Raw genomic sequence first — 14072 nt, forward strand, 5'->3', positions numbered from 1 at the left:
TAATACAATTTGGTTGATTAAAATCTCAGGTTACTATCATAATGTGTTTAAGAGTTAAGTATAATTACTAAAATAGCTACTAAAAAGACTATATTTCATTATATTTTAAATGTTAACTCATGCAAAATATATAGCAAATTGATTTGATGGTATGTGAGGCTAGAAAATCCCCCTTTCTTTATAAAACTATATTCCACTTTCAAGGTTCATTGACTTTTTTGAAAAAGCAAAATATCCTTCCATTTAAATTTCACTAAGCTTTTACCCTTTTAATCCAATTCTGCTATCATCAGAATCTTGCCCTTTTGGAAACTATGTTATGTAGCAAATATAAGCAAGCAGCTACAGGCTAATTTATCACTCTTCTGAAGTTAGGACATTGTCTAGGTAACAATTTGTGATTAGACTTTTTGGTCTATTCATTTAACAAATTGTTACTGAGTCCCTACCATATGCCAAGGCCTTTTCTAGTGCCTGCAGTTTCTACAGTGGAAAACTATTGACCTTAGAGTGCTTATATTTTATTTGGAAGAGAGAGAAAATAAATTAGTAAACATTTATATATCAGGTAGCAATATTTGCTAGAAAGAATAATGAAGCAGCACAAACAGGAGGTGAATGCTCTGGGGTGCTGTTGCTATTTTAGATGCGGTGGAAGGGAAGGCACCTAGTGAGGAATGTTTGGGCAACAAGCTGGATGAAATGAGGGAGTGAGCCATACAGATACCTGGGGGAAGAGTGTTCTAGGACAAGTAAGGGGCAAATATGAAGGATGTGCCTTTACTATGAGAAATTATATTAATCAAAAATTCTATAACACTTTCTGGAAGTCACAGAGAAGTCAGCAGGCAATGGTTAGTCCCTAAGAGTAATCTGTACTCACAGTTTTTAGCAATCTGGCTTATGATTAGGAAACAAATGAAGTTAGAGAGTATGCTACCCTTCTGCACTCAGCCTATAGATCATTAGCTGCCATGTAGTCAGATATAAATACTAAGAACGAGATTATGATCCTGGATCATGAGATTAGGATAAAAGAGAAAAAAATATTATGGCTTAATTTGTAGTCTTACCTATTATAACACAACTGGGAAATTAAACACAAATAAAAGGTATGTGTTACTACTCAGGGAAAGAAAATAGGTTAAAGTCTAGACTAACTTAAATATAACAAGTAGTCAATTCTTAGATGACTTATATCAGGTTGACCTCTAAAAACTATTGTTTTGTAGCTCCAAAATTGGTAGTTTCATAAGGTTCAACTTAATATTTGCAATCATGCTCAACAATGTTTGGCAAAGCATTGGCCCTTGTTGTGGCCACTATTTCCAGCCAACTTTATTGGATTGTACCTATGGCCTTTATTGCCCTGTATTTGGGGTTGGAAAAGATCACGTATCTAAGACTTTGCAGTGAGACAGAGTGCTGAAATTTTCAGATTATTTAAGGAGATAAAGTATTGACAAAGAAGACACCTGCTAGCATCCTTTCTGCTTTCTCCTCCTGTGTGCCAAGTAGCTCAGCACCAGCTCAGATGCACCTCTTGAAGTCATTCATTAACTTTCCACTTATATGCTAGTCTTTAAAGTTAGACCAAACAGACATAAATATTGAGAATTAGTTTTTAAGAAACTATATATTCTATTCACACATATTCTAATATTATAGAAAACAAGCTGTATGGTATTTCTAGATAGTAAAAAGTGACCATTTTAATGAACATTACATTAATAATTTAAATGTAATTGGAGATACAGATTCATCAAAAGGCAAAGATCTAAGTCAAAGGTAATATTGTACACATTAAACAATAGATATTAGCATTTAAGCATTCTTCTTTGCACAACCACAAAAACGTGTGATTTGGCCCTCTTTTGCATGTTTGCACATATCACTATTTTGACACTAAATATAAACAAGCACAAAATACTTTGTAAGTAATAACTAATAAAAATAGAGATTGCTGTCAGAAGAAACAGGTGATTTGGTTAATTTTCTGATTTTAATTACTGTTCAAGAATATATAGTTCTATTCACTGAGCATCAATAACAAATAATTTTAAAATTAAGTAAAATAATAAAATAAACAACATTCAATAAAAAACACAAACAAGCGTTTTTATACACTACTATGCAGGCCTACTGTCACGTTTTCTATATGAAAATGGAATGGTTAGGCATAGGGTTACTAAGAAAAACTGTTTTAAAAATTCAATTCACATAATTTTAAAAAGACTGGCAAAAATGACTGGTTTTATATTATTTAACAAAACATAGCTATGATTCTAGTGTTACCAGCATTAAATGTAACATAGCTTACGTTATTATTCTATTTGGATATATTTTTCCTAAACATATATAGGTATACTGATGCAATTGTTAGCATTATATCTACTAAGTGTTTGAGATTATAAAAACCATTAATTTGGCCGGGAGCAGTGGCTCATACCTGTAATCCCAGCACTTGGGGAGGCTGAGGTGGGCGGATCACCTGAGGTCAGGAGTTTGAGACTGGCCTGGCCAACATGGTGAAACCCCGTCTCCACTAAAAATACAAAAGTTAGCTGGTGTGGTGGCACACACCAGTAATCCCAGCTACTTGTGAAGCTGAGGCAGGATAATTGCTTGAATCCAGGAGGCAGAGGTTGCAGTGAGCTGAGATGGCACCACTGCAGTCCAGCCTGGGCAACAGAGTGAGACTCCATTTAAAAAAAAAAAAAAAAAAAACCCAGAAACCGTAAATTTGTTTTTAACCAAATTAAATCATGTAGATGACAAGCTTTATTTCAACAGTAATTATGTTTTTAATAAAGCCAACTTAAAAAAATCTCCAATAACTTTTGGTAATTTAAAATAGATGTATATTAGATTAAGTGAGTTAATAGGTATTCCTTCATATCTAATCTAATATCTAGATCATTTTTAAAAAGATAAAACACAAAAGCATGCTTTGTAATTTATATGCTTTTTATCTCTTGTTTTTATAGTTTAGAAAAGCTGTATATACTTGGCTCTGTTAATAAACATGTTCATTCTTGCCACATTAAAATGATATACTATAAAGAAGTATATGGATATTAAAAATGTATAAAATTTATATTCATAATATCTGCTTATTTACTACAAAATGCTGACAAACCTTACAATTATCCACCTCGTAATTATAGCTATAAAGTAAAAATTATTATAACAAAAATTTATAAATGATTTTCTTAGGAAAAATATTGACATAAGGCAACTTTGTAAACAAGATATACAAGACATTTTTTAAAAAAAATATAGTGCCATCTTAATAGAAAATGACTAATCATCCTAAAAATGTGTAAAAAAGAATAAAATGTAAAAAGTATAAAAGATTCATGAAAAACATTTTTTCATCATCAATGTTGTCTAATTTTTAAAAGATTTCTTATAAGATTTTTAACAATAGTATCAAATATTATACTGATGCAAAACTAAAATTTGATTTTTCTCTCTTTATTAAAATGACAAAATGTTATTGGATTTTTTGTCTGCTATAAATAAGAGATTGTAAAATACATTTTTATTTGGCTTCAGTATAAAATGCCTGAAGACAAACATTCTATATCTTATCAGAATATTTTTTTCTGCCTTATGTTGACTTAACCACATCCTTAATTATTAAAAATACAAAAACTTGCTGGGTGCGGTGGCTCACCCCTGTAATCCCACCACTTTAGGAAGCCGAGGCGGGCAGATCACCTGTGGTCAGGAGTTCGAAACCAGCCTGACCAACATGGAGAAACCCCGTCTCTACTAAAAATACAAAATTACCCGGGTGCGGTGACGCATGCCTGTAATCCCAGCTACTCCAGAGGCTAAGGTAGGAGAATCGCCTGAACACTGGAGGGAGAGGTTGCGATGAGCCGAGATCACGCCATTGCACTCTAGCCTGGGCAACAAGAGCGAAATGCTGTCTCAAAAAAAGAAAAAAAATCAAAAACAAAAACACCCCAACGTTTTCTCACTGTCATATTAAAAAATCAAAACCAAACTATGGGTTTTCACAAGAAAGACACTTAAATGAATATAATAAAGAAAAGCTGATCAAAGTTTTTAACAAAGATATTAAACAAATGTGATAAAATGGAATGTAGGGGTGATAACGTTAATATCAGATAAGTTGAAAACTGTGCTTTTTAGTTTCCCCCCATTTTTTAATGTTCAAATTCACTACTAATAAAGAAAATAATTAACAATGAAATATAATGGCATATTATGTTCAAATTCACTACTAATAAAAAAATAATTAACAATGAAATATAATGGCATATTCATCAGAATGGAAAAGTTAAAATGAATGGTAATATTTTTTGCTATTAGGGATGCAGGGAAAAGTTAACTCTCCTGTCTTGCTGATAAAAATGCAAAATGCCGTTAAGCTTTTTACAAAGCAGTCCGGCAATATCTATTATCTTAAGTAATTTAAAATGCATGCACATTTTGACTCATTGCTTCCACTGCTTGTAATCTTTCTCATAGAAATAAAAGCATAAAAATTGACTACAGTAATAACTGTCATGATGAAAATAATGAATATTATCAATAATAATTCCTAGGGCACTAATTGAGCGACTAAACTATGCTATGGGTACACAATGTAGTATATTGATTGCTTCTTTGCTTCATTCATTCATTAACTCCTTTCAGTTTTATTTAGTGAATAGTATATGTCAAACTCTATCCTAGGTTCTGGAAATACAGCGGTGAATAAAGACCTCTTACTACACTGAGTTTAAATACTCTGATTGGGAGAGAGAGAGAGAGACATTTAAATAAACAAGTAGATTACCACTATATTAGACCTGATAAATGCTCTGCAGGGAAAATAAAATTAGAAAGGAGATGGGAGTCTGATATTGGAGGGTTGGTTCACAAATTAAATAAGTTAGAGCCAAAGAAGGATTCACCCATAGGGTGCACAGATCTGAGGAGCTGAGGGAGCCAGCCATTTCTTGTCTGTGGATTTGTCATACCTATTCTAATGGATAACTTGCCTTTGGAAATTTTTTTCTAGCTGGCCTCTGACTCCTTCAAGCAGTATACCTAATCCTGCGGCCCACTTTTTCCTATCTTGTCCAAAGATATTCAACTCTAAAGAAGTTTCTTGTAATTAATCTACTACCCTTAGAGAGTCTCATGGAATTTATTGACACATGGAATTTATTGACAGAAAAAGCTAGAAAGGAAAATATTTGTGAATGTGTACAATTACCCAGGCACCTTGCTGAGTGTTGCAAATGTTGTTCATTATCTCCATATCTGGAAAGGCACATCAGTCTGAACTCAAGCTTAGGTTAAAGGAGAAATTTTAGAGCAAGCAATAAAAATGTTCAACTATGAATATTGGGAGTGGATATGAATTTTAAAAACAGGTGTGAACATGAATCTTAAAAAAATCAATATGTAAAGGTGTGGAAGAAACCTTCTCCCCACTCCAGACATATTTTCTTCATAAATACAGAGGCAAATATACTGAATCATTATTTCTATTAGGCAAGTTCCAGCTAAAAGGCATCAAAATATTTACATTTGCCAAAAAATTAACCGATAAATCCAGAGATAGGCCTGAGGAACTCTTCTATAGGAAATGAAAAATACTACAATTTCTTCGTGAAATTCATAAAAGGAAATATATAGATAGTCCTTATGCATTCAAAGACAATTACTAATCTAAAAGGAATGGCTTAATTGCACTTCTGCATTAAATTATTTCACTATGTAAATTAGATTCATAGCTACAATAGATTGACATTGTAGAAAATTCCTTAATGTGAGAAAAATAAATAAGGCATTTAGGAATCTATAGGGGATTATCTTACTACATCATTTTGTTAGAAACTGCACTTTGAGGGTAGCAGGTGAGAGTGGATGGGTCACATCAGCATAGGCGATGAATGTCACACATCTGGCTCTTCCTTGTCAGCCAAGAGATGTGGCTTGTAATTACTACTCCTTCCCCTTTTCTTGTGTTTTGGACCACATGCTTCAATCTTTGAAAGATTCAGCCCGTGTTTCGATATCCTTTTACATGCATTAAATAATAAACACATTTTTATGCAAATGAAAATAATATAAAATGAAAAGTTTATAAAATTATTCATAACAAGTAACCTATTTCAATTTGTATTTCTTATTTCCAAGGAATTAAAAACACTTTTAGAGAATTATACCGATAATTTAAAAAAAAATTGTAAGAGGTATATGGCTCTTTTTTTTCCTTCTGTGTTTTACTTATTTAATTTGCAGATATCCTCTTTTGTCTACTGATCCATTTCACACAGGGTCAAAATAGAGACATCAGCAAAGCAATCTTGGAAAGGCTACCATATGGGGGAGTTCTGTTGTATTCTTTAAAAATCTAAGTACTCCAGTTTTTTACCTTTATTTTCTGTGTTGTTCTCCTCTTTACCACCTTAATAAAACACTGAAGAATATTCCCATTCTTTCTATTCTACTGAAAGCCAAATACCCTCTGAGGAGACATACCCTTTTCCTCCAATCAGAGTTGTCCCAAATGCCTTATTTCCTTGCAAAATAATACAGGTGTGCTTGGAAGTAATAATGTTCTGATTTTTATTCATTATATATGCAGTGAATAAATACTGAAATATGTGTTTTGTTTTAAGTGGTTCATTGGAGATAAAACTTCATATCAGATACAGTAGCAATTATCAAATTTAGAAATCTTACTGCTTCTCTCAGGCCTCAGCAATGTTTTTGTCTTCTTGTTTTGACTTCCACTTTCATGAAGGGCCTTGAACCAGTCCCGCAATCTGTTTGCCACTTCCCTGAACTCCAGGTCACTGCATGCTAAAAACAGAGAAACAACACGAGTCTTGAATAATACCTTAATATAATGTTAGTGCTATTTCTCTCATTAGTCCAATAAACCAAAAGGTAACAACAACTAAAAGAAAAAGGTGTGACTGTGTTTCAGCTTTTTCAAAGTTAAATACATGCTTCAAAATAAGATGTAATATGACAAAAACATTTTATTTAATAAAGAAGTATTATTAGTGGAATTCTACTTGCACTCTCCATTAGAATATGGCACTTGGAGGATTTGTACTGATAACACCACAAACATTGAGTCATAATATTTATGTCATAAATACTTTTTGATGCTGGGGTGATATGTAATCAGAGAAAATAAAGGGTTGAAAATCCAAAATGATCATTATACATTTATTGTTGGCCATACCTCTTGTAAGATGTCACAATTTATAATTCTTTATTCATATACTCAGTATATGTAGGAATGCACTATTATAAATATATACTGTTCCTATTTGATTTAATGCTATATATTTGTTAAGTACAGAAAAGAAACAGCGATATAACTTGTGATTAGGAAAAAACTATAAAATATTTAAGAAAGTACTATAATGTTTCCATTGGAAAAAGATTGTACTGGCAAACTTTGACATTTGGAACTAAAGTAACTTCCTCTTTGTTTTTTAAAGATATCATTATTTATCGATAATTATATTCTTCAAAAATAGTTTATGCAACAAGCAATTAGCAGAATATATTATGTGTGTGTGACTGGCTTAAAATATAGTATTCAAATTGAGTAATTTACTGTAAAAATATTTTGAAAATATATTTTAAAAGCCACTAATTTACACTGTTTAGAGGATGTTGTTACTGCAGACCAATCCTCCATGCATGCTGTAAATGTGCAGTTTCCTCATCTAACAAGTAATTCATGCTAATACTCATTTGTCCATTTGATTAAAAATTATGCAATTATAGTATGTTTTATTACATTTAATATATACCATATACATTATATGTATCATAAATAACAGTGTAATGTAATTGGATGTAATACCATCCCAGACCATTTCCTAGCTCTAAAGTAGGGGTATCCAATCTTTTGGCTTCCCTGGGCCACATTGGAAGAAGAACTGTTTTAGGCAACAAATAAAATACACTAACAGTAATGATAGCTGATGAGCTAAAAAAAAAAAAATTGCAAAAACATCTCATAATGTTTTATGAACGTTTACAAATTTGTGTTGGGTCACATTCAAAGCTGTCCTGGGCCACATGTGGCCTGTGGGCCATGAGTTGGACAAGCTTGCTCTAAAGGAAATAAGCTCCTAAATTAAAAGGAATCCCCCAGTACCTGGTATGGTGGGATGACCAAATTAGCCAATCATTGTGACATTTTAGAACACTGGAGACAAAATGAAGATCTTATAAACTCCCATAGGGGAGGGTAACTAAAATTGTTACATACAAAGTATAAGGAATCAGAAATGCCCTCCAATATTTAAATAACATTGAAAGGCAGCATAGCAACATAAAAATTATTTCATATTTCTAAGAGAAATCAGGTGGGAAAGTAAGGTGAAGAAATGTTGACATACATAGGATCTGAAAAACTAACCATCCATAAAATCTTTGCCCAGGATGCTACTACAATCTGTGATACAGCAGAGAGAAAACCAACAAGAGGATATCTGAGTCACAGGAACTAATGGAAGAGAGAGGTGAAGGGCATTTCTAGGCAGCTGGTGAAGGGTAACTACAGAGTGTGTGCTGTGTGCTCAGTGCAGAGCAAGATGGCAGCAAGATTGAGATTTCCTGGCCAGGGCCCAGAGCAATGTACACAATTCATTGCTATCTTTCATCCGGGGAAAACAATAAGCTATAGTGAAAATCAAAGAAACCATCACTTCTACTGATAAGATCCACCATGGCTGAGGCTGAGGTGACAAGGCAAAAAAAATAGCGTACTCTTGATAGGAATGCTTACACTCTAGTCTGGTGTCTCTGTTTAAGCCTTCTTGACATGGGTCTTCTGCTCCCCTTAAAGGGATAGGCACAAGAAAACAAAAACCTACTTGAAAAAGAGGAATTCTACACATGCATACATACTTGTGTAAGCATCCCATATCTTTAGAAGGATTTATATAAAGACATAACTACCAAGGGAACTGGATTAATGGAAGAAGGCGGTGTGAGAGAGCTTTATTTTTATCATTCATCTCTCTATCCTTTTGAATTATGTACTATATAGCTGTATTAATATTCAAAAGTCAACAAAAAAATTTTAAAATTAAAAAAGCAATTACAAATGCATCTAACCCTTGAGCCAGCAATTCTGTTTCTTTTACTTTTTTTTTTTTTTTTTTTTTGAGACAGATTTTCGCTCTTGTCACCCATGCTGGGATGCAGAAGCTCAATTTTGGCTCACTGCAACCTTCGCCTTTCGGGTTCAAGCAATTCTCCTGCCTCAGCCTCCCGAGTAGCTGGGATTACAAGCCCCCGCCACCATGCCCAGCTAATTTTTGTATTTTTAGTAGAGATGGGTTTCACCATGTTGGCCAGGCTTGTCTCGAACTCCTGACCTCAGTGATCCACCCACCTCGGCCTCCCAAAGTGCTGGGATTACAGGCCTGAGCCACCGCGCCTGGACCCTGTTTCTTAAAAATGTATCGTGCAGGTATACTACATGTATACAAACACATTCATTTAAATTGCGCTATGTTGTGTATTCAGCACTTTTTTAATAGCAAGTTTGTTAACAGCATAGCACTCCATCATGTACACTGTGGAGGTGAGATATAAGAGAAGACAATGAACATTTATTGATCATATTCATCAGCTCAAACATTGGGGTATCAGCTTCTTTTATAACACCATCAGCTAGTGAATTCATGTTACCTTGTCCAAATCATAGGTATTTGGTAGCACATCTGGTACTCCTAATTTAAAACGATCTCTATTATTTCAGATTAACATCTTTTCCTACCAAAAAAACAGTATATCAGTAATATATCTACACAGGAATACTGTATAGTCACATCCCAGATTCTTAGCATTTATTATTCAGAAAGGTTCATGTACAATGAGAATTGGTGGAGAGATTTCAGGAACATTTCAGTAACTTCCATAAGCCCAGGACATCTTAGTTTTGGAGTATTATTAAAAATAATACTTTATATATAAAACTTTTGAAAACATTTTAAATACTTTTTCAATCTAATTTTCTTTTGCCAACAATTAACCGATTTACTTTAAAATTTGCAATAATTTATCTGAAACCCTTGGCCAAAACAGGGATTCTTGCCAAATTAGAAAGTTGAAACCATACACTTCCTGAAATTAATTAAATTTGATAAATATAAAATTTAAAAATTAATAAAGTTGATATATTTTGTAACTAATAAATGGATTATTTATTAACAGTAATTACTTATTATTTTCATATTGTATTTGAGAGCCAATAAATATTTTTTTAGGTCTCAAACTTTTACATAAGTTCTTACATTTTAATAAGCACAAAACTCTCTGCCTATTACAAAAATCTCTTAAAATGTCCCCTCATTCCCTCACATTGTATTAACTGAATGTTCGTGTTCCCCCAGATTCATATGTTAACACTTAATCCACAGTGTTATGGTATTAGAAGATAGGGACTCTGGGAGGTGATGAGGCCATGAGGGCAAAGGCTTCACAATTGGCATTAGTGCTCTTTTAAAATGGAATCCACTCAGATCCCTCTCCCCTTCCACCATGTCAGAACATAGTAAGAGGAAGGCCATCTATGAACCAGGACCCAGGCTTTGATCAGATACTGAATTTGCTGGTGCTGCCCTGATCTTGCACTTCCAGTCTCCATAATTGTGAGAAATAATTTCCGTTGTTTATAAGCCTGTGGCATTCTGTTATTCTTAGTAGACTAAATTGACTAAGACACATTATCACATACTTAAATGTAGTTATCAAGAACATGCATTTATTAAAGAATGAATATACTCATATCTGGCAATATGAGTTGTTAATTATGATTATGCTACACAATAAGGAAGCTCAGATGTAAATACAGAGGTCCAAGCAGAGGGGATGCTCTGGGAAGTTTCAAATCAGAGGCAGAGTCCACATTTTATTGTGCATTATCTTTCAGAAAATTTTGTAAGTTTTGTTCCTATAGTATATTTAAAAAGCTATCTCCTATCTCTACTAGGCTTGATTCATACAGTTTTTTAAAGCACTTCTAAGGTCACCATTCATTTTTGCTTAATGTTAAAAAATAATACTTTACGTCACAGATGATGAAATGAAGTGGTATAGGTATTGGTGATTTAAACAAATTCAGTAAATTTAGTTCACAAAATACCAGGCATAATTTATTATTTTTTCCCTTACGAATTTTTGGGAAAGAGATTTTTCTAAGTCTGATCTTTGAGGTGAAGAAATGCAACACATCATTCCTTACTCTTCATAAATAAAAAATATTTGCTACTACCACCTTCCAACAATGTAATGTTTGGGAATTTTGACGGTCTTCCTGATGGGATTGGTTTGTATATGAGTGTAGTACAGTTAAAATCTGGCAGAATACAATTACTCTAAAGGCAAAAAGGCTTAAGTTGGCTCCAAGGTGAATTATTTTCTTTCAAGATATGTCCACATTACACAAAGAAAAGTCCAAAGAACATGTCTCTCAGTGTCAACTCCAATCCTCCCATTACCTAGGGCCATGATGTCCTAGAGACATGAAAATGACAATATAAGACAAAATGCTCTGATGGCACAATGTTTATTTCAGACTGAAGAGGAGTAAGGAGGATTTATTACTTGTTGGACTCTACTTTTAATTATTCAAGTACAGATAATCATATATTCTTGAATTAACTCTATTTTTATACCTCACTGGGACAGGTACAAAAGGTAATTAATAAATATTTATAATTTAAGTGGCATGGATTTCTAACTTTCTTTCTTTTTTTTTTTTTTTTTTTTTGGGAGTGGGGTTCCCTTTTTTCCCCCGGGGTGGGGTGAAATTTTTTAAGTGCTTTTTTTTTTTTTTTTTTTTTTCACAGAGCTTTGATATTTGCTTTATTTGATCTTTTTTATTCAATACACGTTCAGATAAACCTGGCTACAAATATGTAAACAACAAGAAATTACATAATCTCAAAGAACTCTTTTGGCTTTTTATTTATTTTTTGGTGACTTTTAGTTTATGATATCCTTCCAAGAATCTCTATTTCCTTTTCCTAGGCTCTCATCTTCCATGATGATGATTTCCTTCTTTCATTTGAAAGGCCATTTATGAATCATCTAGTTGTTAGAAATTTTAAACTCTACATTACTTTACATGAGTGATGGAAATATTTTAACATTTTTTATAACAGTATTAAAAACTTATTTTTTTCTGAGTACACAGTAAGAGATGCCAATTTTGTCAATGCAGATTATAATGTATATTAACAATAATAAAAATAAACCAGTATATTTAACACTATAATCAATAAGTAGCCACTATAAAATATTTATTGTGTATATCTGCTATGCATATTTTACATAGCTTGAATAATGTTAGATAAACAATATTTACTTTTATACATTTTCATTATGTTATAAAATGATAATTTTTTAGGTCGTTAAAATATCTGAAAACAAAATACAGTCAAATGCTGCATAACAATGTTTCGGGCGACAAAGAACATCATATACAATGTTGCTCCCATAAGATTACAATGGAGCCGAAACATTCCTATTATCTAATAGTGTCATAGTATAACATATCACTCATGTTTGTAGTGATTTTGTTGTAAACAAATCTACTGAGCTGCAGTGGTAAGAAAGTCTGATACATATACTTATGTACAGTATATAATACCTGATCATTATAATAAACAACTATGCTAGTGATTTATGTATTTATTATACTCTGCTTTTTGTCAGTACTTTAGAGTGTAATCCTACTTACTAAGCAAAAAGTTTCCATTAAGACAGTATGCTGTGTTAAGCCCACAGAAGCCTCACACATCTCGTGTTTACTGCATCCCTTGATTGTGTAACCTCAGTTGATTTACTCTCTTGTTTTGTTCATCATGGCCCCTAACAATGAAAAAGCCACTGCTAATGCTGCCAGTAAGAGGCCCCTTAGAGTGATTGTCATGGAGACTAAATGAAAAGTGATTAAGAACTATGAAGGTGGAAAACCAGTGATGGTTATTGCTCCCCAGGCAGGCATATTCCATTCCACCATAGCTATGATCAACAACAAGAACAAAGTGACAGAAGCTGTTAGAGAATCTGCTTCTTCGAGGCAACAAGACTAAGAAAAATTCAAGAATGGCCTATATCAGATATGAAGAAATTTCTTACGAAGTGGATTAAAGAACAGACACAGAAACACATCCCTCTCGGCACCATGATAATTATAACCAAAGCAAAATTTGTTTGCAATATTGTAAGAAAAGACAGTATCCAACTACAATGTGGAATTTACTGCTAGCTCTGGGTGGTTTAAACAATTCATGAATAGTTATTCATTATATAATGTAAAAGTGAGTCGTGAGTATGCAAGTACTGATGTGACAAGCAGTAGCTGAGGAATTTTGGGAACTTCCAAAAATCAGATTGTGTAATTCCACAATCAGATAAGCTGATTGTGCAGAAAAAAATACTTGTGTGAGCAAATCTTCAATATGGATGAAAACTCCCTATTCTGGGAACAAATGCCTGAAAGAACTTTCATCCCTAAGAACGCCAGTTTAATGCCAAGATTTTTTAAGGATGGGATAACAGTTTTGTTTGGGGGCAATGTTGCAGGCTACAAATTGAAACCCTTTGTGATCTGGCCCAGTGAGAATGCCAGGGCTTTCAAGCCTATTATCAATAAACACACACTGCCTGTGTACTACAGGAGCAGTAGTTTATGGATGACCCAGCTCCTCTTCCAAGATGCCCGTCTGAGTTGCTACATGAGCAAAATGGAGAAGTACTGTTTGAAGAATAGCATACCTGTCAAGATTTGGCTTGTTGTTGATAATGCTCCTGCACAGCCTCCTTTTATTGGTGACTTTCATCCCAATATCAAAGTGAGGATTTTTTCTTCCAAACATCACCTTTTTCATCCAACCAATGGATCAAGGAGTAACAGCAGCTTTGAAGGCCGAATACCTGAGGACATTTGCCCAGGCTATTGCTACAACCGAGGAAGACATTCGGAAGACACTGAGGCTACTCTGGAAGGATTATGCCATCTGTGACTGTATCCTGGACTTTGCTTGGGCATAGGG

At 33.5% G+C, this 14072-nt stretch overlaps 1 protein-coding gene across 6 annotated transcripts in view; it reads right to left on the bottom strand.

Annotated features, from left to right (window-relative positions):
- SPOCK3 (SPARC (osteonectin), cwcv and kazal like domains proteoglycan 3) overlaps window positions 1-14072 on the bottom strand; it is a 501843-nt gene that overhangs the window by 26239 nt on the left and 461532 nt on the right. For all 6 annotated transcript variants that reach the window (XM_058436862.1, XM_058436863.1, XM_032148876.2 and 3 more), the window contains one exon: window positions 6715-6834. In XM_058436862.1, coding sequence (XP_058292845.1) covers window positions 6715-6834 — 120 coding nt within the window. The remainder of the gene's footprint in view (window positions 1-6714; window positions 6835-14072) is intronic.

The sequence above is a fragment of the Hylobates moloch genome, unplaced genomic scaffold, assembly GCF_009828535.3.
Source record: "Hylobates moloch isolate HMO894 unplaced genomic scaffold, HMol_V3 SCAFFOLD_3, whole genome shotgun sequence".
Taxonomy (NCBI): domain Eukaryota; kingdom Metazoa; phylum Chordata; class Mammalia; order Primates; family Hylobatidae; genus Hylobates; species Hylobates moloch.